This window comes from Oryza sativa, chromosome 5 (genome assembly GCF_034140825.1).
Source record: "Oryza sativa Japonica Group chromosome 5, ASM3414082v1".
NCBI classification, from domain to species: Eukaryota; Viridiplantae; Streptophyta; class Magnoliopsida; order Poales; family Poaceae; genus Oryza; species Oryza sativa.
This window is the reverse complement of record NC_089039.1, coordinates 26,392,864-26,413,976: the sequence shown is the minus strand read 5'-3', so window position 1 is coordinate 26,413,976 and position 21,113 is coordinate 26,392,864. Positions and strand designations below refer to the sequence as shown.

Here is a 21,113-nt window from a genome sequence, read left to right as displayed (position 1 = left end):
TTGATGAGAAGCTAGATCGTTTTTTGGAGGTGTTCGGCTTGATGGGAGACAAGAGCAATCAATCTGAGGGAGACAAAAGGAGCAATGAATTTAAGGAATTCAGTGCCTCCATCAAGGAGCTCACCCCCACCACCGAGGCTGCTGCATTTCAATCACCCCAAGCATCACCTTCTTCAGCGCCCACCAAGTGTTCGATGATTTGCTTTGGCCTCGACACCATGTCCGACCTCAACATGGCAGCAGCGGTTGTGTGCGCCACCACTTCTCTAGCCTCCGTGGAGTTAGTGGCTAGAGGGAACGCAACCTGTGAACCCTACGTCAACACCCCTGGTCATCCCAAGGAGACGCACACCAAGTGTTCGATGGTTGGCTTTGAGGTCAAGGGTGGCACCGACCACACCAAGGTCACATGCCATACCATGATGGGTGTGCCTGATGGCGTTCTAGTACCTGAAGCATCATTCCATGAAGCGTCCAAGTATCCAATCCTGTAGCCCATCACAGTTGGATACGCTGTGACAGATTGGCGTGCTCACCCCCGCCGATCGGAAGATTTATTTATAAGAGCAGGTACAATAACAAGCTATAAGCCAACTATAAATATATTTTAAAGAGATAAAGGAAGAGAGAGAAGAACAGCGAGCTAGAGATCTGTAGCCAACTGCAGCACGGACTCCAAAAGCAATGCGTGTATGACAGGTGGGACCAGGTATTAATAGTATAGTAAGTAACTATTGTACAAATTTGCTATTACATTGGCTATAGATAATTTAGAGTTAGTAGTGTGCTATACTATTAAACTTGCTCTAAACAGGCCAGATCCGACAACGGCAATCTATCAGCAGCGATTCCAGAGGAGAAATCATGAACAACGATGGTCCCTGTTATGGCGTCTGCTTGCTTCATCATTTCGTTTAGGCTAATAAATCAAAATTTTAAATTTAATTTAAAAGTTTAGATCGCACACCGTACTGTTTGTTTGCACCATTACTGTAGCACCGAATCTGGACAATTGATCGGAAAAGCCAAAATTATATGCAGTCGTTAACTTGAAGTTCCTAATATAACTGCTGATTCGTACTCGTAGTACTTTGTTCATCCTGAGTGTCTCTCTCTCTGTCGTTTTGGCTGATATGTCTGTCTGCACTCAGCCGCTTGTCCCACTCCCAAGTCCCAACCGCATAACATTGTGCTTCAACCTTCAGATGTGTTCTCTGCATACTAGAACAATGTAAGATGCTCATTCGTGCTGCTGGACTCGTTAGTTCCCATCACAAGTCACAACCCCAGCATGTTGCAGCAGTGCAACATCCTGTATATGGGTTTATATATGTAATGAGGTCGTACAAGTAACAAGTGTACAACTCTAGCGCAAGCAAGTTCAGAGACAATGCTGCACAGAAAAAGCCTAATTATAGAGTAACTGCAGAACTACGAAAGTAACTTAAACTTCATTTATGTTCTGAGAAATACAGTCCTGAGTCAGCGATCAATGAACGATTTACATCATTTACAGGATCTGTTTTTCTATTCACATAACATAAATCTTCACTCAACCATCACGGTTCACGGATCAAATTTGTTGGCTCACTCAAAACGTACTTGGGCAGTTCATACTTGGCACCTGCAGCAGAGTTTTAAAGGTTGTTATTAGTCTTGCGTGATATAGTGGAGCAAAACAGTATAGGTGGTGAAGAAACAGCGAGAATTCCCAACGAAGATCTGCTCACCTCTCTCGTCATAACAAAGCGTCATGTCAGAATTTGAAACAACAATCCCAGCACTGTTCACTATGGTTTGTGCAAGAGGTAATTCAGCTTCAGCAGCAGCCCTAAGTGCATCCCAAATCTCTGTAAAGATACAACGAGCTACCAGTTATTTAACTAAGGCGATATTTGTCAGAGCACACTGTTAAAATTAAGCAATTGTGTTCAAATTTTAAGCCATGCTACAGTTGTAAAATAAACTCCAATGCCAATATGAATGATTTCTACAAACTTTCTTAAATTCGAACATAACAGGGCTTGTTGTATTGCCAAACCAAATAAAGATTATTCAGAAGAGGGCATAGATAAAGATGGACCTTAGCAACTTAGCTGCGAAATATGATTTAACAGTATACAAACATTCAATTGATTTTGTTTGACATACATAATAGATAAATGTCATAGATGGAACTATGGAAGAGCGTTTTCCCAATCAGCCTTGAAAAATCAGCTAAATACCTTTCTGGCCTCCATAGTGTGGAGCCGTGTCCCAGAATTCTTCACGCATCTTTGAGAGTTGTGTTGGTGTTATTGCCTGAGTGTGCTTCCAAGGTTTTGGCTTTTTGAGCTTCTTACTGTTCTCTGCATTAAAGAAGAAGGTTCAACATTACTTATTCATTCTAACTCATGTCAAAGAAATCTAATAAAACCTTGCTAGGATATAAATGCATATCAAGCAGGATTCTAGTTCCAGGAACTGTTCTGCAATAAGGCCTTGTTACAACACGACTTATTTATAAACCTACATTCATCTACTGTGAATAGATGTATCATAATTTTCTGAACAAAAAAAGCAGATTCATCTTTGGCTCTTCACTAACTTGGCCTGTATTTAAAGTAGCAATACCAGGCAATCCAACTTTCGAAAGAAGTATAACCAGTGCTAAAAAAAATTGAAGTTTCATTAGCGAGCAGACAAATATCCCAAGTGTGAGGCTGAAATTTCACAGATGAGTGTGTCTTTCTGTAATGTTCCACCTAATAAAGTATCTATAACTAGATAAGGTGTTAGAAATTGATCTTTTCGATAAGCAAGACAAGATTTAGCAATTGGTGAAGGCAAAGTGCTTAATCTGAACAAACTTTTGATTATTCTACTTCGAGAATAATCTGTCACTTTATTTCTCTCATCATAGACAAATGCTACTTTTGCAACATACAAACAAAATAGCTTTTCTCCTTTAAGAAAATGATATAACCACCAATGCTCTTGGCATTCAGAATACTGGTAGCGTTATCTCTCCACTAACCAAATGTGACCTCCATGACGTAGGAATTTGCACTACTCACTCTACTTGTATCAGATACCATCCCCACATTTCGATACATTAATTCCATGAGAGCACTGTCAATCCTGCAACATACCATTACTAGCAGCAGATTTGATACACTACATCACAGTAATGAGTAATCTACAGGTGATACTAAGTTTCATCCAAGTCAACAGTTCTACTGCAGCTGGATACTTGCAAGACGCTTAAATCGACAGCTCAAAGTACTATCGGATTATCAGTTCCGGTCACAATTCGATCAATAAACGAGAAGACTAATCAACAATAGAACGAACAACCTACTCCTAGCTAACAACAGCTCTGGAAACAATTGATCTCGGATCTCAGAATCTGAGCAGAAAACAAGAACAAAGACAGACAAACGAATCGAAGCATCAAGGAAGAGAGAGTAAGAGTACCATCAACTTTGGGAGTGGATCCAGCGCAGCCCATGGCGACGACGGCCGATCGATCAGACGCTCATGTGGGGGGGACGCCCTTCCAGAAGCTTCCGGAAGCGGAGCCGGATCTCGCGGCGGGAGAGGCGGGGTGTAGTAGTGGGAGACGAGGAAGAGGACGGTGGATTTAATAAGGGTTAATAAAGTGGACGAGTAGGAGTAGGAGACGGCAAAGCATCAGCAGCAGCAGCAAATTCAGCGGCATACGAGCGGCAAAGCCAGTGGAAAAAGAGAAAAAAAAAAAAGAAGGCAACTGCTGCTCAGGTGACGTCACCTACGCAGGTGAGGTGTCCCGCCACGTCACCTGCCGCCGCGGGCCCACGTATCCTCCCCCGCCTAGACCTGTTCCACGTCGCGACGGGGCACAGATGTCGCTGCCGAGTGGGCCCCACGCCGGTCCACGCACGGGGATCGCGCCTCCCTCCGCTTCCCGCTCTTCGTGGTCCCGGTTCAGTGGACCAACGGAGGCTGACATGTGGGCCCTACATCCCAGCCGGTCCACGTCGGTTCACAGCACCGGCTCCCCCTTCCCGTCCCTTCCCGTCGTGGTGCCCTGCACGCATCCTCTCCGCCATTTTTCCGCCGCATCTGGAGCTCTAAAACCCAAACCCTAGCCACTGCGCCGCCGCCGTCGCCTTCGCCGCCGGCCCGCCGCCGCCGCTTCAGCCATGAACGCCTTTCGGTTCCTCGGGGACATGACCCACCTCTTCTCGGTCCTCGTCCTCCTGCTCAAGATCTACGCCACGAAATCCTGCTCAGGTGAGCCCGAGCCGTACAGTGGGGGTAGGGTTTCGGCCGCTTGGTTGGGGGTGGGGGGGATTCTCCGCTCACGGATCTGTGTGTTGGCGCAGGGGTGTCGAGGAAGACGCAGGAGCTGTACATGCTGGTGTTCGTGGCGAGGTACATGGACCTGTTCACGGACTACATCTCGCTCTACAACTCGGTGATGAAGGTGGTTTTCATCACCAGCTCGGCGGCGATCGTGTGGTGCATGCGGCGCCACCCACAGGTGCGGCGCACGTACGACAAGGATCAGGACACCTTCCGCCATGTGGTGCTCGTCGCCGCTGCCTTCGTGCTCGCATTGCTCTTCAACGAGCGGTTCACCTTCCGCGAGGTGATGTGGTCTGACCTTACTTTGCTTGTTCACCGCACTGTTGAATTGATGCTGCAATGGGACGCCCGATAAAGTGGTTAATTCTGCTGAACCTATGTGCATTAAGAAATATGATATATCTGCTTAATATGTTTTCCCATGCTACATTTCGTTGCTAGGAACCGTAATTAAAATTCGTGTACAAGGCTGCTAGTGCTGTGCAATGTAACCTTAACAAATTTATCTCAGTATGAGCCACCCTAGCAATCTGAGTTCACAGTTTGCACTGACTTGAACAAGACTATAGGCACAATCATCGTTTTGTTCAGTGCAGTGAAGAATTGTGGATACCCTATTAATAAAATCCTACTTAAGTAAGGCAATGCAGACTGCCGACAGATGTTTGTTGATCTATATGCTATTTGCTGATGTTGTATTGTTGTTAGACTTCAATAGTGGTCAAATGCCAGACAATTTCTCAGACCTCATTCTAGTTGTTTTCAAAGAACACTGCTACAGTAGGAGACTCATCTGAAGGTAGCATATCCATAGAATGTAACAAAAGGTTAGGTGAATAACACCTATACCTATTGAATTAATTTAGAATTTTAGAAACCTATGTATTATTTGCTCAGTATACATCATCCTGCACTAATCAGGATTTCTTCCCTTTGGGTAAATAGAATCTAATCCCATTTTTCTGTAGTTTCAATTGTATGGTACAGATTATATTCTTCGAAGTGGCCACTTTTTTTTTCTAGAGCACACATACTTCTTCCTCTTGTTTCTACTGGAACCAATTAGTCAGAATGATGCATAGTAAAGTAGCACATTAGTAAAACACGGTCATGTTGCATTTACATTTGTTAGTATGATACACAAATTAACATAATTTCACCGTTCAGATCTGCTGGGCATTTTCGATTTACTTGGAGGCAGTGGCAATTCTCCCTCAGTTAGTTTTGCTGCAGAGAAGTAGAAATGTGGACAACTTGACTGGACAATATGTATTCTTCCTAGGGTATGAGTTTTACCACACAAGCTTTTTACCATAACATATTTATACATGATTCCTGTATTACAAGAGAATGAAACATGTTTGCTTTTCATGCTTCAACGGCTTCTGTTGCAGTCTCCAAGTTTATGATGGAAACATGAAATATATGCATGCATTAACTATTTAGTTTTTGTTTGGTCCTTAGGCTTGAGAATATTGAATATGCATGTATTTTTTTTTCTTTATGGACATATGACATGTCACATGTTCCTTCTGTCCATTTATATTGCTGGTCATAAATTTTGGCACATGAAATGCATCCCATCTATTCTTTTTTTGACGTAAGAAGGTAGAGCTGGCTCTACCTTATAGCCATTTCCTTAATAGAAATGAGGTAGTACAAAGTTTTAGTGAAGGAAGGAAACGAAGAAGAAACGGAGGGGACTTTACATTAGTTTTGGTATTTACAGATTTAAGGTTCTATCTGCAGTAGCTGCATCCCATCTATTCTTAGTTCTCTTTCGTCGATCTTCCATTTTTCCTGGTTAGTTCTAGGCTTGATTAATTAAGCCTACATTTTTTTAATATACATTGTGTCCAGATTCGGATTAGGGCATGCTTTAAATAGTGAACGATCGACATGCTTCTAGGTTCCCAGTTGGTCTCTTTCAAGTCTCACAATACTTGTTTTGCAGGGCCTACCGTGCATTTTACATCCTAAACTGGATTTACCGTTACTTCACTGAGGGTCACCACAGCAGATGGATCCGTAAGCGCCTGCCCCTCGTATGCTTGTGTTTCATATCCCATGTTCTATATATGAAAAGAAGTTCTGACGATCTGTTTCTTCCAGCTTGGATTGCTGGTTTGGTCCAAACAGCTCTTTATGCGGATTTCTTCTACTACTATTTCTTAAGGTAAACTGGATACTGTTGTCAAACCTCATTTGCAGACTCTCTGGGTACTGACAATTCCATGTCGGTTGTTGCAGTTGGAAGAACAATGTGAAGCTTGAGTTGCCTGCTTGATAGTTCTTCGCCACGCCAGAAAATGTGCACATCACATGAGAATTATCGAGATTAGTTGATGCTGGCAGAGACTTGGTAATGAAGTGGGCAGTTGCAATTTGTACTGTTGACTATGAAAATTGATGATGTTCATGTGATGGTTTCCCTTGGCAAAGGCTATTACGTTTCAGAAGCTAACAGTTGCTACTGCACAGAAGTAGACTAGTTCCTTTTTGGACCTCATACTGAGATGGAAAATCACACCCAATTCATTTGGCTTGTTGTTTGCAGCTCTATTACACTTGGTGTAAACAAACAGTGTGATTTCCGGTGTCTTGTAAAAACCAATGCACTCCAAACTACTCCGAAATACCAGAAATATTGATTGTGCTTCCTGGATCCTCTCAACGCTACTTCAGCATTTGCCTGTGGAACAGATCAACTGTTCAATTTTAGCTTTTCAATCGTGGGAGTTGTCATGTGATGATTAAACTACTGAATTATAATCTGATTGTCGGATGATCGTGGGTCAGTCTTCTATCAAGATTTATTTCGTCTATCTTACGACTTAACGTCGTTCACGTTTAGCATTAGTATATACTTCTACTTCGTGCTGATCTTGGAGTAACCGCCTTTGCAGCATTTTAGCCTGTGTCATCAGTTTTCTGAACATGTGTGTCATCAGTATCATTTTACTCTCTTTGAGATCGCCGTTATTACAAAAATAACGCCACCTTGTAAATGACAGAAATAGGCGAAGTGATTAATTTTTATATCATACTACTACCTTGTAAATGACAGAAATAAGGGAAGAGATTAGTATATGGCTTTTGCGATATTAGTATATGACTTTTGCAGCCCTGTTGAAGTCCATGTCATTTGCAAATTGCAATTGGTCCACGAACTCCCAAGTCCCAACATATTGCCGCAAAACATAACTAACAAAACGTCTCTGTCTTATCGTTCAAACAATTTCCTCACAAGCCTATAAAACCCAAAGATTGCAATCGTGAATGGTCAAATTTGTTTGTTATACTTTGTTTTGACACAACCGAGTTCTCCCCATCCTGCAAGCAATCGCTCGCCGGCTTTATCTCCGTCTCCAATCTCCTTCTACGACCAGACGCGAACGGCGAACCGCAACCACCTCTGCTGCTACGCTAGCCACCACCACCAACCACGATGTGCACGCTGGAGCAGCGCGGCCGCGTGTTCGTGCTCACGCTCACCGGCGACGGCGAGCACCGCCTCGGCCACTCCCTCATCGGCTCCATCCGCGCCGCCGTCTCATCCGTCGCGGCGGCGGCGGCGGCGGCCGGGCCGGGCGCGGCGCTGGTCACCGTGGCGGAGGGGCGGTTCTTCTCCAACGGACTCGACATCGGCCCTGGCGGGATCCCCCCCTCGCGGGTCGGGGAGCTCGTCGTGGCGCTCCGCCCCCTCGCCGCCGATCTCCTCGCGCTCCCCATGCCCACCGTCGCCGCCGTCACGGGCCACGCCTCCGCGGGCGGGTTCCTCCTCACGCTCTGCCACGACTACCGCCTCATGCGCGCCGACCGCGGCGTGCTCTACATGAGCGAGATCGACATCGGCCTCCCGCTCCCGCCCTACTTCGTGGCCATCCTCCGCGCCAAGATCACCGCCGCGCACGCCCTCCGCGACGTCACCCTCCGCGGCAGGAAGCTCAAGGCCGCGGAGGCCAAGGAGATGGGAATCGTCGACGTGGTTTGCCCCACCGCCGCTGAAACGGCGGCCGAGGCCGTCAAGCTCGCCGAGCAGTTGGCGGCGCGGAAGTGGAACGGGAACGTGTACTCGTCCATTAGAATATCCATGTTCCCTGAGGCTTGCAGGTCCGTCGGAATTGTCGAGGAGAGCGATGAGGAGAAGAGGAATCACTTTGCTTCTAAGCTATGAGGATGTGAAAGGTATGAGTCTCCAACTTTCCATCCCAACTCCCCAATTCAGCTGTATTCCTGAATTGTTTGCTGAATTACTGTTTATCATTGGGTTAATGTCATGGATAACACTAGATTGCTGAATTACTGTTTATCATTGGGTTAATGTCATGGACAACACTAGATGGGAAAAAACGGTTCAGTATGATTCCTGTTGGTTTTGCTATGTACAAAACATTCACATCAATATATAGGTTTCGCTACGTAGAAATTATGGACTTTAGATGTAGTAATGCTTAAGATATTGACTTTCATTAGATATGGTATGCATTCAAGATTAACTTTTTCTCAATTATTAAATATGATTTGATTTAAGCACATTTATATGCACACAAAATGGATCCAACATGTAAAAATAAGGCACTGCTAGAAGGTTCATTCTAGGTTGAGTTGGGTAATGGTTTTTGGTAAATCACAGTAAGGAGGCATCTGACTGTTTCTTCCCTGTCTGTCTATCGTGGTGTTAAGCTCATTTTTAACTGCTTTGTACATAGAATGCGTGTCCATTAGATAGTCTAGAAGTTTTGATATATGCTATCTCATGAGCCAATTCATTGGCACAGTATCAATTTGGTACTGTGGTTTGTGACATAGGAAATCGCACCAAACTGTTATTTCTACTGGAATTATAATTTGATTCCATATTCTTATGTTATTGACTTATTTCTTGCATGGGAATACAGTGCACAAAGATTTGTCAAGTTGTTTGTAATTTAGCACGTCTGTTTCATATTCGTGATTATTTACTGTTCCATCATTTCACATGTTGAGTTGACAATACACTTTCTACCTTTGTAAACTAACTTTTATAATTTATAACTTCCTCTGGTTTATTGAAAAATGGATATTATACTTAGACTTCCTGATATGAAATCTCTTCCCCTTAGTTTTTCTGATCTCTGTACAATATGACGGTATTGCGTGGCCAGACCTTAAGAAAAGGCTCCTGTATTTTATAGTGGGAATTTGATTAAGAATTTATCATTGTTTGTATCTCAAAATATATGAACTTAAATACTACTAGTATTTTCTCTGTTCCCTTTTGTTCTATAAAGCATGTTACCTTTTCCAAACATGTTAATTTAGTGTTAGTTTCTCACATATATACCTTTTACCCTAGTCTCTCTGTTAAAGTTTAAAAGGGGTGCACTTATTTCAGGATTCAAACCTTTTAAGTTTAGACTAACAAGTAAGCTAATTATATATATATATATATATATATATATATATATATATATATATATATATATATATATATAGGTTTAGCGATACAAAAGTGATTCCAAGATTTGTTTCTTAATATACTTCTATATGGTCATGTTTATCTAATTAGAAACAATATATAGCTTCATTTTGTTCCATATGAAGTTACATTGTGTCATGTCCTGTTGTAATGTTGAGCAAGCACCTAATAAACCCACAAGTCTGGCGGTTTATAGTTCTTGCATCAACCACTATTCAAGCTTCTGAACTCAAGATCATTTTTCTCCTCCTCCTTTTTCAGGGATTCTGTGGAAGTGGACCATTGAGCTCTTCTCAACATTATGTGTACATTGGCTAGCCAAGTAGCCATGGATGCTTTGTATGAAGGACCAAATAATCCAGTATATATAATTTCTGGAAAGCTTGTAAACTGTTGCTCTATCTGCAAGTGGGGAATATATTCCAGTTCCTTTGCACCACCTTGAGTCCTTGATTAAAGAATTAATGAAAATTCTCACTGCGGAATTACCATATGTTCTCCCTGGAACGTTGGAACTTTTGGACAATGTTCCACGTCATTGTCAAGAATCAAGATGACAGTTGACGGCACTGTGCCAACTGCCAAGCCGGTGTATCAGACTTAGGCCCTGTTTGGGGGAGTTTCTAGCTGCGGTAGCTTTTCGCAGAATCAGAAACTTCCCCCAAATAGTTCAGCTTTTAATTTAAATTCTGAGAAGTTGTAATTGTAGAATGCAAAAAATGAGCTAGAAGCCAGAAGCTGGGTTAGTATTAGTGCAGGTGCCGTGCATGACAATGGTGTCTTTAGCGGCTTCTGCCATTGCCGTTGTGGATTACCGACAAGCTTGAGGAAGTGAAGTTAGAGTATCTTCAATAGCCTCTCCAAACACTAATATAGCTAGCTCTCCAATTTATTTGTTAAGCTAAACTCATTCCTTACTCCAACAGCATCTCCATCTATACTCTCTATTCTGAGTCTATGACACTGGGACCCACACGTCAGCCTCTACTACCTCCTTCCTCCTCTTCTCCCCCATCCCCTCCACAATTTCATCGTGAGAGATACAACCTCCGCCCCCACGTCCTTGGGCTGCTGCTCCCACACCACCCCGTCCTTCGCCTCCACCGCCGCCCCGCCCCTTCCCATGCGCATCAGCAGCACCGCCAGCCCCAGGAACAGCTCCCCCGTCCTCACTGCGAGCGACCTCCTCTCGGTCCCCTCGGGCGGCAGCGGTGGTTTCAGGTCGTGGCCCGTGGCGGCGCGGGTGAGAATGAAGCGACGGAAGCCCCGCGGCTGCGCGGTGGTGGGCACAGAGGCAGAGGCGGAGGAGGGTGGCTAGGGCTTGGGAGGGAGGCCGAAGGCGGTGGAGGAGGAGGAGAAGGCGAGGAAGGAGGGGGTCATGGGGGCTCGTCGATGGCCACCGGCACCATCGCTGCGCCCTCGGCCAACAGCGCCGTTGCCACGCCATCGCCACCAAGAGAGGAAGGATGGGACTGGGAGTGGTGGTAGGACCCACCTTTGGCTAGTGGAGGAGGCTGGCTACATTTGGTTAGCCGGAGGAGCAATTTGGCTATCTGGATGGAGAGTTTGCTGGAGCTCGTTTTTTCTTTAACTTAGAGAGTCAAATAGAGAGTCGGTTGGAGATGCTCTTACTAGGCTAGAGAAGCAGCAGCTGAATTTAGCGAGCTCCTTGGCATGCTTGATGAAAACCAGGAGTCTAGGACGAAATGCCGGAGCTAAGGATAATCCAGAGTGTAAGACACTACTATATTCTTATGTTAACTAGTGTTAAGCATCTATATCTCCGACGTCTCTTTAAAAACCACTAGTAAAACTCAACTTATAAAATATACACATACTACTAATTCAATATGCTAATTTAAATATCATATTTCTCTCAGTGTGTCTTGAGCATTGTGTATAACGGTATAAGTCAGTGGACACTTTGCTGCTAGTACACCAATACTATGGGCTAAAGTTCGGCAAGCCTCTTTTTTTTCCTTTTTGTTAGGCCACACACTATGCAAAAAGTTTTGTGGCAAAGTCTAGATGATTTTGTCTTCAAATAACCATATTTCCCTTAGAGTGGTTGATGGTTTTTCTGCAATAACATATGTCCGATTTGCATATAGGAGTATTTGATTTGCTGTCAGGACGCAATATTTCGGGAAAAAAGTATTGCTCATCACACTTAACGAACAACTTTCTCTATATGCCAGTGCCTTCGTCCTATAATATAACAATCTAGTATCAAATGTAACACATCTTAATAGTATGAATATGAATATACCTTATTCAGATTCATAGCATTAGAATACGTCTTGTCTCATACTCCCTCTGTCCCATAATACAAAGGATTTTGGAGTGATGTGACACTTCCTAATACGACTACGAATCTTGTCTATTGTTTAGATTCATAGCATTAGAAAGTGTCACGTCCCTCTAAAATCCCTTATATTTTGGGACGGATGGAGTATTATGTTGCAATATTATTAGACGGCGGTAGTAGTAGTATACAACAACCGAATTTCTTACCGATTTGATCTTTGCTCAAAAATCTGTACACGCCTCATGTAGGCCCTGTTTAGTTCCAATGGTGAAAATTTTTGGCGTGTCACATCGGATATACGGATACACATTTGAAGTATTAAACATAGTCTAATAACAAAACAAATTACAGATTCTGCATGTAAACTGTGACACAAATTTATTAAGCCTAATTAATCTATAATTAGCAAATGTTTAATGTAGCACCACATTGTCAAATCATGGCACAATTAGGCTTAAAGATTCGTCTCGCAATTTACACGCAATCTGTGTAATTAGTTTTTTGTCTATATTTAATATTCTATGCATGTGTCCAAACATTCGACGTGACAAGGTGAAAAGTTTTTGCGTTGGAACTAAACAAGGCCATAGTGATGTGTGAATCTAGGTGATTTGACGATTATTTTAGACCCAAATCATGCATCATCTCGTGATAAATACCATCACGTAGGAGTAGGGGCGGATTCAACGTGGGTGCAGGGGGATTTGAGTCCCCCCTACACCCACCGAACCCATGAATACCCCCCTGAGCCCCCTTCATTTTTTTCGCCATGGTTGATAAGATTATATAGAAGGTGCTAAAGATCTCTTAAAAGCATTTTAGCATAGTTTAATACTAAGATGATGTGTTTATGCCGGTATACTCGGTATGCTGAGTCTCCCAACTTTTTTTCCTGATCTGCCCCTGCGTAGGAGTACTGTACACGTTGCCCCCATTCCATTCCACGGCGATAGGTGGGTAGACACGCTAACGAAAACTAGACACGATCACACGACTCGACAGCCGACAAGTATTACTCTCAAAAAGGGCAAAACAAAAAAAAAAAAAGCAAACGCGGAAAAACAAAAAGAGAAGACGACGCGAAAAACAAAAGAGAAGGGGAGACGCCCTCATCTCGCTCGCGCCGAGCCGCATCCCCGTTTCGCAGCGATCGCGACGACCGAGGCCGCCCGGGAGGTCGCGGCGGCGGCGGCGGCGGTGGCAGGGAGGTGCCCGATGGGCGACGAGAAGTCTCCGCTGAGCCAGATGGGCAGCCGCGACCGGGACCGGGAGCTCCTCATCCCCGTCTCCGGCGGCGGCTCGGCCCCCGGAGACGGCGACGGGGACGGCGACAGGGCGGCCTCCTCCTCCGCGTCCGCCGCTCTGTCCTCCTCCAGCCGCGAGGTGCCCATCCCAGCCCAGTTCTCTCCCCCTTCCACCTGAATCCCTTAGGGTTTACTTTTCCTCATTTTAATTCAGCTGCAGTTTAATTCTGTATATTTTTGGCTTATAATAGCTTAGTGCACGATTTTGCTGTTTTGTTCGTTGTGTCTCTTATCCTGTTGTAGATTAGGGGTTTACTGGTGAGATGTAAGGTGGAAAAAATATCACTATTGCAGTTTATGTGATAGGATATGCTTCATTGTTGTGTTTGGGAGCTAGGATAACGATACTATGCCCATGTTTGATGTGGTGAACCCAGTTATTTCATATTAGTGATGAGCTCACTTGCTTGATATATGGTATGGTATTGCTCATTTAGTCTGCTTAGAAAGTAAAGGTGAGAAGTCGCAGCTTCAGTTGATATTACCACTTGAACAGAGCAAGATGTTATGTAAATTATTTATTTGGTTATGATATTTGGAAATTCCTAAACCTCCTCGATTGCTCAAGTGAACCGCAATGACAGCTATTTTTCAAAAAACATTGTTCAACAAAAAGTTCCAAGTGTAACGTTTATGTTCTTATTCCTGCTTTTCGCATCTGATACTTGCCTTGCACAAAAAGTATGCTATACAGATTTGACATCTCTCCTCATATTGTTGAAGCCTGATAATCCCATGTTCTGATTCCCTTTACGTTTTCTATGATGCAGGCTTTTCATAAGGTGGTCCGAAGTTGGGCTTCAAAGAAATTCATGACTGGATGGTAAGTCTCTGAAGGATGCTGCCTAATAAATTTCTGCTCGTTCTTCTATGCATCTGAGTACTGTCTACCAGTGAACAGTATAATTCTTTCTAGCTAAAAGAAAGTTCTATTTATGCTACAGTGTCTGTGATGGTTTATCATACATGACACGGTTGTTGTGGGTATGTATTATAGCATACTTAAGGAATGTGGTTACAATTCAAAAGGTCAAATTTATGGGTTCCAGAATTAATAAAATCTTCCAGAATTCAAACTTCTGTTCTCTTTGCAGAACTGAGAGTAATTCAGGCAAGTGCTTTGGCAAGATCACTAGGTTCATTGCTGGTTCGTATGATAGTGGGTGCCTATTTCTTGGAATCTGGGATATAGTCTTTATTTTTTAAAAGGAAATCAGCTTGGAGAAATTGGTTAAATGCCAAGATGGTCACGTTTGGTTGGAAGTTATGTAGAGTTATAGATTGATACTCGTGTGGTTGCTTGATTAGTGATTGTGTATATATTCACATGGCAATGACAACGATGAAGCACACAATTAGGGTTTAACACTGTTTTCTTATGCTATGATAATTTCAATGATAGTATATGAATTTATCTTTCCACATGCTAGTTTATACACTAAGATGTTTGTTTGTTCATTTTCTTTTCCGGATACTTCCAGTGTAATTCTCTTCCCCATAGCAATAACATTCTACATCACATGGTGGTTCATTCATTTTGTTGACGGATTCTTCTCGCCAATCTATGCTCAACTGGGAATCAACATGTTTGGTATGTGAACTCACCAAATATTTCTGAAATAGTTGATTGCTCATGTTATAATTTCTTTCCCCCAAAACAGCATTCATTGTGCTTTTAGTTTAGTGCTGAGTCCTTTACATGTTACACATTTCTGTTTACATTTTATGAAAAAGTTTTGTGCTGGTACAATGTTAGGTGTAATAATTCTGGTATAGATTAGTCCTAGCTGATAGTTGGTCAGAGGTCTGGGAAGCTTGGCATTTGAATGATCAATGATGTAGAGCAAATTCATTTTATGTTTGAACTTGATCGCATATGAGTGGAATGTGGGATGCTTGTTGCCTATTACTTTTTTTTTTCACCCTATTTATTCTACAAATGAATCCTCAGGTCTTGGCTTTATCACTTCTGTTACCTTCATATTTGTGGTTGGAGTCTTCATGTCATCTTGGGTTGGAGCATCTGTCCTTAGCCTTGGTGAGTGGATTATTAAGCGCATGCCACTTGTCCGTCATATCTACAATGCATCCAAGCAAATAAGTGCTGCAATATCACCAGGTAAACCTACTGTCGCACTAATAGCATGTCTGCAAATTAGCTTGGGTTCAAATTAACTCTGCTGATTTCTAATTAACTCTGGTTTCTACAGATCAGAACAAACAGGCATTCAAGGAAGTGGTCATCATAAGGCATCCTCGTATTGGAGAATATGCATTTGGTTTCATTACATCATCAGTCTCTCTCCAGGTAAGACGACTATTAACTATTATTTCGCTTGAGATTACATTACATTAAGATGTTTATGTCATTTGTACAAAAATAATAAAATTGTTGATATCCGTTCAGCTTTTATATTAGCATGTAGTAAATGTCTGGTTTCAGTACCTAATTTCATCTCATCATCACGTGGTAACAGAGTTATACTGGTCAAGAGGAACTGTACTGCGTGTATGTCCCAACCAACCATCTTTATATTGGTGATATCTTCATGGTAAATTCGAAGGATGTTATAAGGCCAAATCTTTCTGTCCGTGAAGGCATCGGTTAGTCATAAGCATGTCCTTTCCGTGTCCCATTTCCACTTGATATTCATGAAGGTAGTTCAACTTTGTTCTGTTATAAAATTCCTTGATTTATTCTTAACACGTCATGCAGAAATTGTTGTATCTGGTGGCATGTCGATGCCCCAAATTCTATCAACTCTGGACCCACAGACAATTCTTGGAGACAGAACAGGAGCAAGCAGAAGCTGAGATCTCTCCTTGGTTGCAACTTGACTAAAATTATCAGACCAAGTACAGTGAACTAGATCCTGAGCAACACGATGTATTAGTGGTCTGTCGAGCTCTAGGATCACAAGGATCTGTAAATTAGTAGAAGTAGGTGACTCATATATTCCTTGTTCATCCGTTGGCAGTTTGTACCATGGTTTGCACTTTCTACCACGTTCTATACAAGAATGCTTCGTAGTTGTAACGCCTTCTTTACTTCTTACTGTTTTGAGCGTTGACAGCACTTGCCTTTAACCATGTTGAAGGTCATCCTGGTGAACTCTTGAAATATAAAGCCTTCTCGCACTGTCTTGCGTGCAATTTTAACATCGTTAAAATCTCTAATAATTCGTCGTGAACTCGTAGCGTCTAGGATGACATTAAGATTAAACAAGTGGATGTTTGCAACAATAGCTATGCTTGCATAGGCAACGATATACTAAATTAACAAAATACGACGTTGTAGACAATACACAGGCCATGCTGTCTGGCTGCTAAAAACTGTTGCAACATATCTATTCCAGAAAGATTATTCAGTATTCACGAATGAAAATGGCTAGTACCGATCATCCTCTCAAGGAAAGGCCAAGAATGTCTATAAGCAGGTTCGAAAAACCACACCGCAGAATGCAGTCCACCATTTTCAAAATGGGACTGAATTTTGCAGCAAACCTTATCTGAAGTCTCTTGCTCTGAATTCTGCAACGTTTTCGTATCATTCACCTCCTTGGAGGGGGAACAAAGTTACCCCATGGATTGTACTTATTTTCTTCTGATCTTAACCGTTAGAGTCCATTGTAGCTTGCCTTCTGGGCGTGGTATATCCCTTGGCAAACGGAGGGGCAGCTCAAACTCCCCAAGGGATGCCAATGGTGACGGCAGGTGAAGATTGTCTGGGTGGATATTGATATTGAGTTGCCTTGCAACCTGTTGATTAAATTGAGATATTACTACAAATCTGAAACTTTGGAACAAGGAGTGTGACTGAGCTGGAGGCGCACCTCGGAAACAATTTCGTCCTTTGTCACAGGAGACCGCAGTTCATTCCCAACTGAGATGAATCTCCTCAACACCTATCAAAATACCAATGATCATCAATAGTTCAATGGGCAATATCACAATTGCCGGCTAATGTGAACGAGTATAAAGAAATAGTTGGTTGATTGTAATATGAAACCAAACAGGCTGCAGCAGGATTCACGATTTTGGAGTAATAATCATACTAACCAAGAGAGCATTATCAAGACACTTTGCTGCCGTTTGATACTCCTTCAGTTTCTCTTCCTGTTGCTGTTCAAAAGTTTTCAGAAGTAAATGAGTAACAATTGAAAGCAGAAGGAAGTACGTGACTGATAAACCAGAATATGACACTTTCAGATCTAAGGCCCTGTTTGGCACAGCTCCAACTCCAAGTTATTTCAGAGTTGGGTTTTCTTAGCTCCATAAATTCTTGGAGTTGGAGCAGCTGCTGATTCAACTCGAAATCTGATGATATTATCAGTGAAAAAAAATGTGGTTTCAAGAATGAACCAAAGGTGGTTTCAAGAATGAACAAAAGTGTGCACATTACAGAGCCAGGAAAGCTACTGTACTCAAATTTAGTCACTGAAGATAGTATCATAACAGTGTTGAGTAAATAAAGCGAAACACTTAAGCAGTACTAAGTATAATGACTACCAAACAAGAAGTAAAAGAACTATTAAAGGCACTATGTTCAATTTTTTTCATACACTGAATAGTTCAGATGTGCATGTAAGAAAATTAAGACAGTATTGTAACCATTGTGCTCAGAAATGTATCCAAAGTATAACTTCTACAAAACAGAAATTAACAGTGTGTTCCTATGTTGGCATAGAGCTGAAATGAAAATATGAAATACAACTTCAGAACTTTATACAAAAACATAGTACACGGCCTAAGATAATCTGTAGCTCCAAAGAGTACATATCAAATCAATTCAGCACTTGAAACAATATAAAAAAGCAACAGACCATGAAGAAATTGATAAAATGGTATCTGTTCAATGATGTACATCATTACCTTAGCATCATCATCTTCTTGTCGGACTTCTTTCACCACCTCCTCCTCTTGACGTTGGTAAAGCTGATCAAACAAATAAGAATGATATTTTCAGGCACAAACTTATAGTTTACACTGCATCCAAACAAGTGACAAGTCGACAACAAGTAAACTTGAGTAGTGATAAACTAGTGGGACCACAGTAATTTAAACCTTATTTGCGCATAAACAAAACTACCAACAATCCAAGAAATACTATGACAAATTGTGCATGAAGAAGTAGAATTCACCATCCATAGCAAAAATCACAGAACCTATAACCTATAGTGCAATTCATATACCCATATAGATTCAGGTTATAGAAACAATGCAAACATTCAAATAACCAAGCTGTAGTAAAGATGCTTGTAAGTAGCTAAAATATAGCTATTACATGTTCAATTGTTCGATTGTTTATTGTATATTGAAGAACTAAAGGGAACAAACCTTGCGCTGCTCATGGATGAGTAGAGCGAATTTGTCAATGTTTGGGACAGCGAGCATCTTGGGCATAAGGTGGTTGCGGAAGTGTCCTGGGGCCACCTTCACTACCTCCCCCGCTTTCCCCAGCTTATCAATCGTCTACAGCATTCCAGGAAGAAACCATTGAGTGGGAAAACAACACAGTTTTAACTCCTAACATTTCCAATCACCATATGACAAAGGCACCGCCATGAGATCATTTTGCACCATGAAGTGTCCACCAAATGGATGATCGTTTCTCAATTGAAGAAAAACTACTAGCTCAATACGAGCGGTATAATCTGAAATTTCTACTCCAATTATCCCTAAGACGCGCGGAATAATCTGAAATTGCTACTCACTTGACTAACAACATTTCGCTCAAATCCAAACGTCGAATCAAATAATCGACCCACAAACCCGCACTCAGATCGTCGCAATGCTATACGCATTCCCCACCTTCCAGTAACCTCGCACGCATCAAAGAGACAGCCCAAAGCGAAGTGGCCGCGGATCGAAAGGGACGAGCTGGAGAACAGGCTGTTACCGTGGTGAGGATGACCTCCAGCTTGCGGTAGCGGAGGCCATGGCCGGAGAAGAGCACGGGGTTGGCGCCGCCGGCTGCGGCGAGGCAGTGGCGGCGGAGGAGCGCGGCGCGGGCGGACGCCATGGCGACGGCGAACCTGCTGGGTGGAGTCTCCGTCGTCCTAGGTCACTAGGGCTTATTACTTGGGCCCATATGTTTGGGCCTTGTGGGCCGAACATGACGGTTTGGGCCCACTCCAACCGATCACGATTGGACGGTCGCGATTCACTAATCGAACGGCTCCCGAGAACTGCACGAGTCGAGCTCCCCCGCCGTCAAGGAGTCAAACCCTAATTCCCCAGATGCCTCTATATAAGCACGAGCAAGAGAAGTCGTCTCCATCATCTTCATCCTCCACGCCGCTATCTATCTTCTTTCGCATGGTTGCATCTGCTTCCTCTTCTTGTTCGCTCGTCTCGGGTTGATCTGCGATTTCAGATCTTGTTCTTTCCGTTTGGTTTTTCCTTTGCCAGGTATTTTGCAATGGTTAATTTACTTTTTCGTTGTTCGAGTGGGGGATTTGATTTGTGTTTTTGGTGTCGAGGACGGTGAAGATCGTATCTATTGGTCTCGTTCGTCGTAACTGGCAAATTGTTTTTGCCTTGCCGACCATCCTGATATATCACCACCCATATTCCGAGTCCTCTGTAACCAAATCAATTTTCGATTCCTCATGAGATCAGATCTTCTTTGGTGATTTTCTTTCGTTTGGCTCTTCTTTTGGATTCATTGTGCAGTTATATTGGCCGATGATTAGATTAAAATATAGACAAGCATATGTCTGAATTTTCATGTGGAAAAGCCTAATCTTCTCTATGAGGTCAGATTTATTGATGCATGTCATTGTGTTGTATTTTTCGTCATCTTTATCCTTTTCGTTTACTTTTGAGGCCTATGATGATCAATGTGGAAACCTTTCTCTCTGAAATCTTGTGAGGACATACCCTACTACTGCCTTCCTTCTGAGGTCTCTTATCATTGTTTGGATCTGACTAAAAATCTTATTTTGATTTTTGATATGGTTTTAAAAACTATGATTTTTTAAGAGGTTTGATGCCGATGTGGATGTAAATTGGTTGCAAGGTCGAGTGATGAGCAAAAATGCATAGTTCAGATGATCAAACCCTAGTGGTTATGATTACTTTGAATAAATAGTCTTTCGCTCCTAACTGACGGCCTTTACGCACCCATCTCAAAAACGGTTACTAAAGATTTATTTATTTTGCCATATTTGATATAATTTATGTTCTCTGATTTTGTCTATCTTAACAGCCCGTCTTTCTATTTGTGTTAAACTTGAGCGTGAACTGATCTTGCTGTAGTGCTGCATCTGTGGATACAACAACCTACCATGAACCTACCATGATGTGATGGAGATGCGATGGAAAGTTGGGAGATTGGGGGAAGTTGTGTGTGAACTAAACGTGGATTGGGGCCCTGTTTAGTTCACATCAATCTTCCTCCAAATTCCCAACTTTTCATCACATCACAATCACATAAACTCTAATTTTTTTTCAAACTACCAACTGTCAAACTTTTTCTCAATTTCAGGATCTAAATGCAGACTGGATTGTGGATTGAAAATTGCGGCTGAAGAACGTGAACATTGAATGCAGACTGCTACATTCGCACTGTTTTGTATCAGTCCGTTAATTCTACAATATTTAGCTGTTTAGTAATTAAACAATGGTCCTGTCATCTTTTGTAACCTGTTAAGATTGATATTGAATAAATCATATTTGCGTATTTTAACCTAGTCTTTTTAATGTTTAT

General features: G+C 42.4%; 5 protein-coding genes, 1 long non-coding RNA gene and 3 other non-coding genes across 10 annotated transcripts; 7 read left to right on the top strand and 2 right to left on the bottom strand.

The window, feature by feature from the left end:
• Positions 1-1,432: 1,432 nt before the first annotated feature.
• On the bottom strand, positions 1,433-3,603 carry LOC4339404 (uncharacterized). Of its 2 annotated transcripts, none has more exons than XM_026025661.2 (4): positions 3,457-3,603; positions 2,226-2,348; positions 1,731-1,868; positions 1,433-1,624 (listed from the first exon to the last, which is right to left on the bottom strand). In XM_026025661.2, exons 1-4 carry the CDS (start codon positions 3,488-3,490, stop codon positions 1,560-1,562), a joined length of 360 nt encoding a protein of 119 aa, XP_025881446.1. In that variant the 5' UTR covers positions 3,491-3,603; the 3' UTR covers positions 1,433-1,559. The 2 variants fall into 2 exon arrangements, with proteins under 2 accessions (XP_025881446.1, XP_015640373.1); XM_015784887.3 differs by having other exon boundaries at positions 1,731-1,850.
• A 462-nt stretch (positions 3,604-4,065) lies between these two features.
• LOC4339403 (ER lumen protein-retaining receptor A) lies at positions 4,066-6,990 on the top strand. Its single transcript, XM_015784886.3, has 6 exons — positions 4,066-4,254; positions 4,347-4,612; positions 5,497-5,612; positions 6,284-6,357; positions 6,442-6,505; positions 6,580-6,990. The coding sequence occupies exons 1-6, from the start codon at positions 4,164-4,166 to the stop codon at positions 6,614-6,616; spliced, it is 648 nt and encodes a 215-aa protein (XP_015640372.1). The 5' UTR covers positions 4,066-4,163; the 3' UTR covers positions 6,617-6,990.
• A 624-nt stretch (positions 6,991-7,614) lies between these two features.
• On the top strand, positions 7,615-10,283 carry LOC4339402 (enoyl-CoA delta isomerase 3). Its single transcript, XM_015784018.3, has 2 exons — positions 7,615-8,517; positions 10,052-10,283. Exon 1 carries the CDS (start codon positions 7,778-7,780, stop codon positions 8,504-8,506), a length of 729 nt encoding a protein of 242 aa, XP_015639504.1. The 5' UTR covers positions 7,615-7,777; the 3' UTR covers positions 8,507-8,517; positions 10,052-10,283.
• Positions 10,284-13,147: 2,864 nt separating this feature from the next.
• LOC4339401 (protein LIKE COV 1) lies at positions 13,148-16,439 on the top strand. The gene is made up of 7 exons (XM_015784017.2): positions 13,148-13,481; positions 14,173-14,225; positions 14,884-14,993; positions 15,354-15,521; positions 15,613-15,710; positions 15,880-16,006; positions 16,119-16,439. The coding sequence occupies exons 1-7, from the start codon at positions 13,314-13,316 to the stop codon at positions 16,214-16,216; spliced, it is 822 nt and encodes a 273-aa protein (XP_015639503.1). The 5' UTR covers positions 13,148-13,313; the 3' UTR covers positions 16,217-16,439.
• Positions 16,440-16,635: 196 nt separating this feature from the next.
• LOC4339400 (uncharacterized) lies at positions 16,636-19,463 on the bottom strand. Its single transcript, XM_015784019.3, has 6 exons — positions 19,302-19,463; positions 18,740-18,874; positions 18,275-18,337; positions 17,462-17,524; positions 17,236-17,307; positions 16,636-17,161 (listed from the first exon to the last, which is right to left on the bottom strand). Exons 1-6 carry the CDS (start codon positions 19,422-19,424, stop codon positions 16,997-16,999), a joined length of 621 nt encoding a protein of 206 aa, XP_015639505.1. The 5' UTR covers positions 19,425-19,463; the 3' UTR covers positions 16,636-16,996.
• A 217-nt stretch (positions 19,464-19,680) lies between these two features.
• Positions 19,681-21,086, top strand: LOC107281099 (uncharacterized). The gene is made up of 2 exons (XR_001546064.3): positions 19,681-19,813; positions 20,892-21,086. It is a non-coding gene; the product is annotated as an uncharacterized lncRNA (long non-coding RNA).
• Positions 19,884-19,984, top strand: LOC112939167 (small nucleolar RNA Z43). Its single transcript, XR_003242709.1, has one exon. It is a non-coding gene; the product is annotated as a small nucleolar RNA Z43 (small nucleolar RNA).
• Positions 20,230-20,310, top strand: LOC112939171 (small nucleolar RNA U83). Its single transcript, XR_003242713.1, has one exon. It is a non-coding gene; the product is annotated as a small nucleolar RNA U83 (small nucleolar RNA).
• Positions 20,420-20,521, top strand: LOC112939154 (small nucleolar RNA snR60/Z15/Z230/Z193/J17). The gene has a single exon (XR_003242696.1). It is a non-coding gene; the product is annotated as a small nucleolar RNA snR60/Z15/Z230/Z193/J17 (small nucleolar RNA).
• Positions 21,087-21,113: the final 27 nt, after the last annotated feature.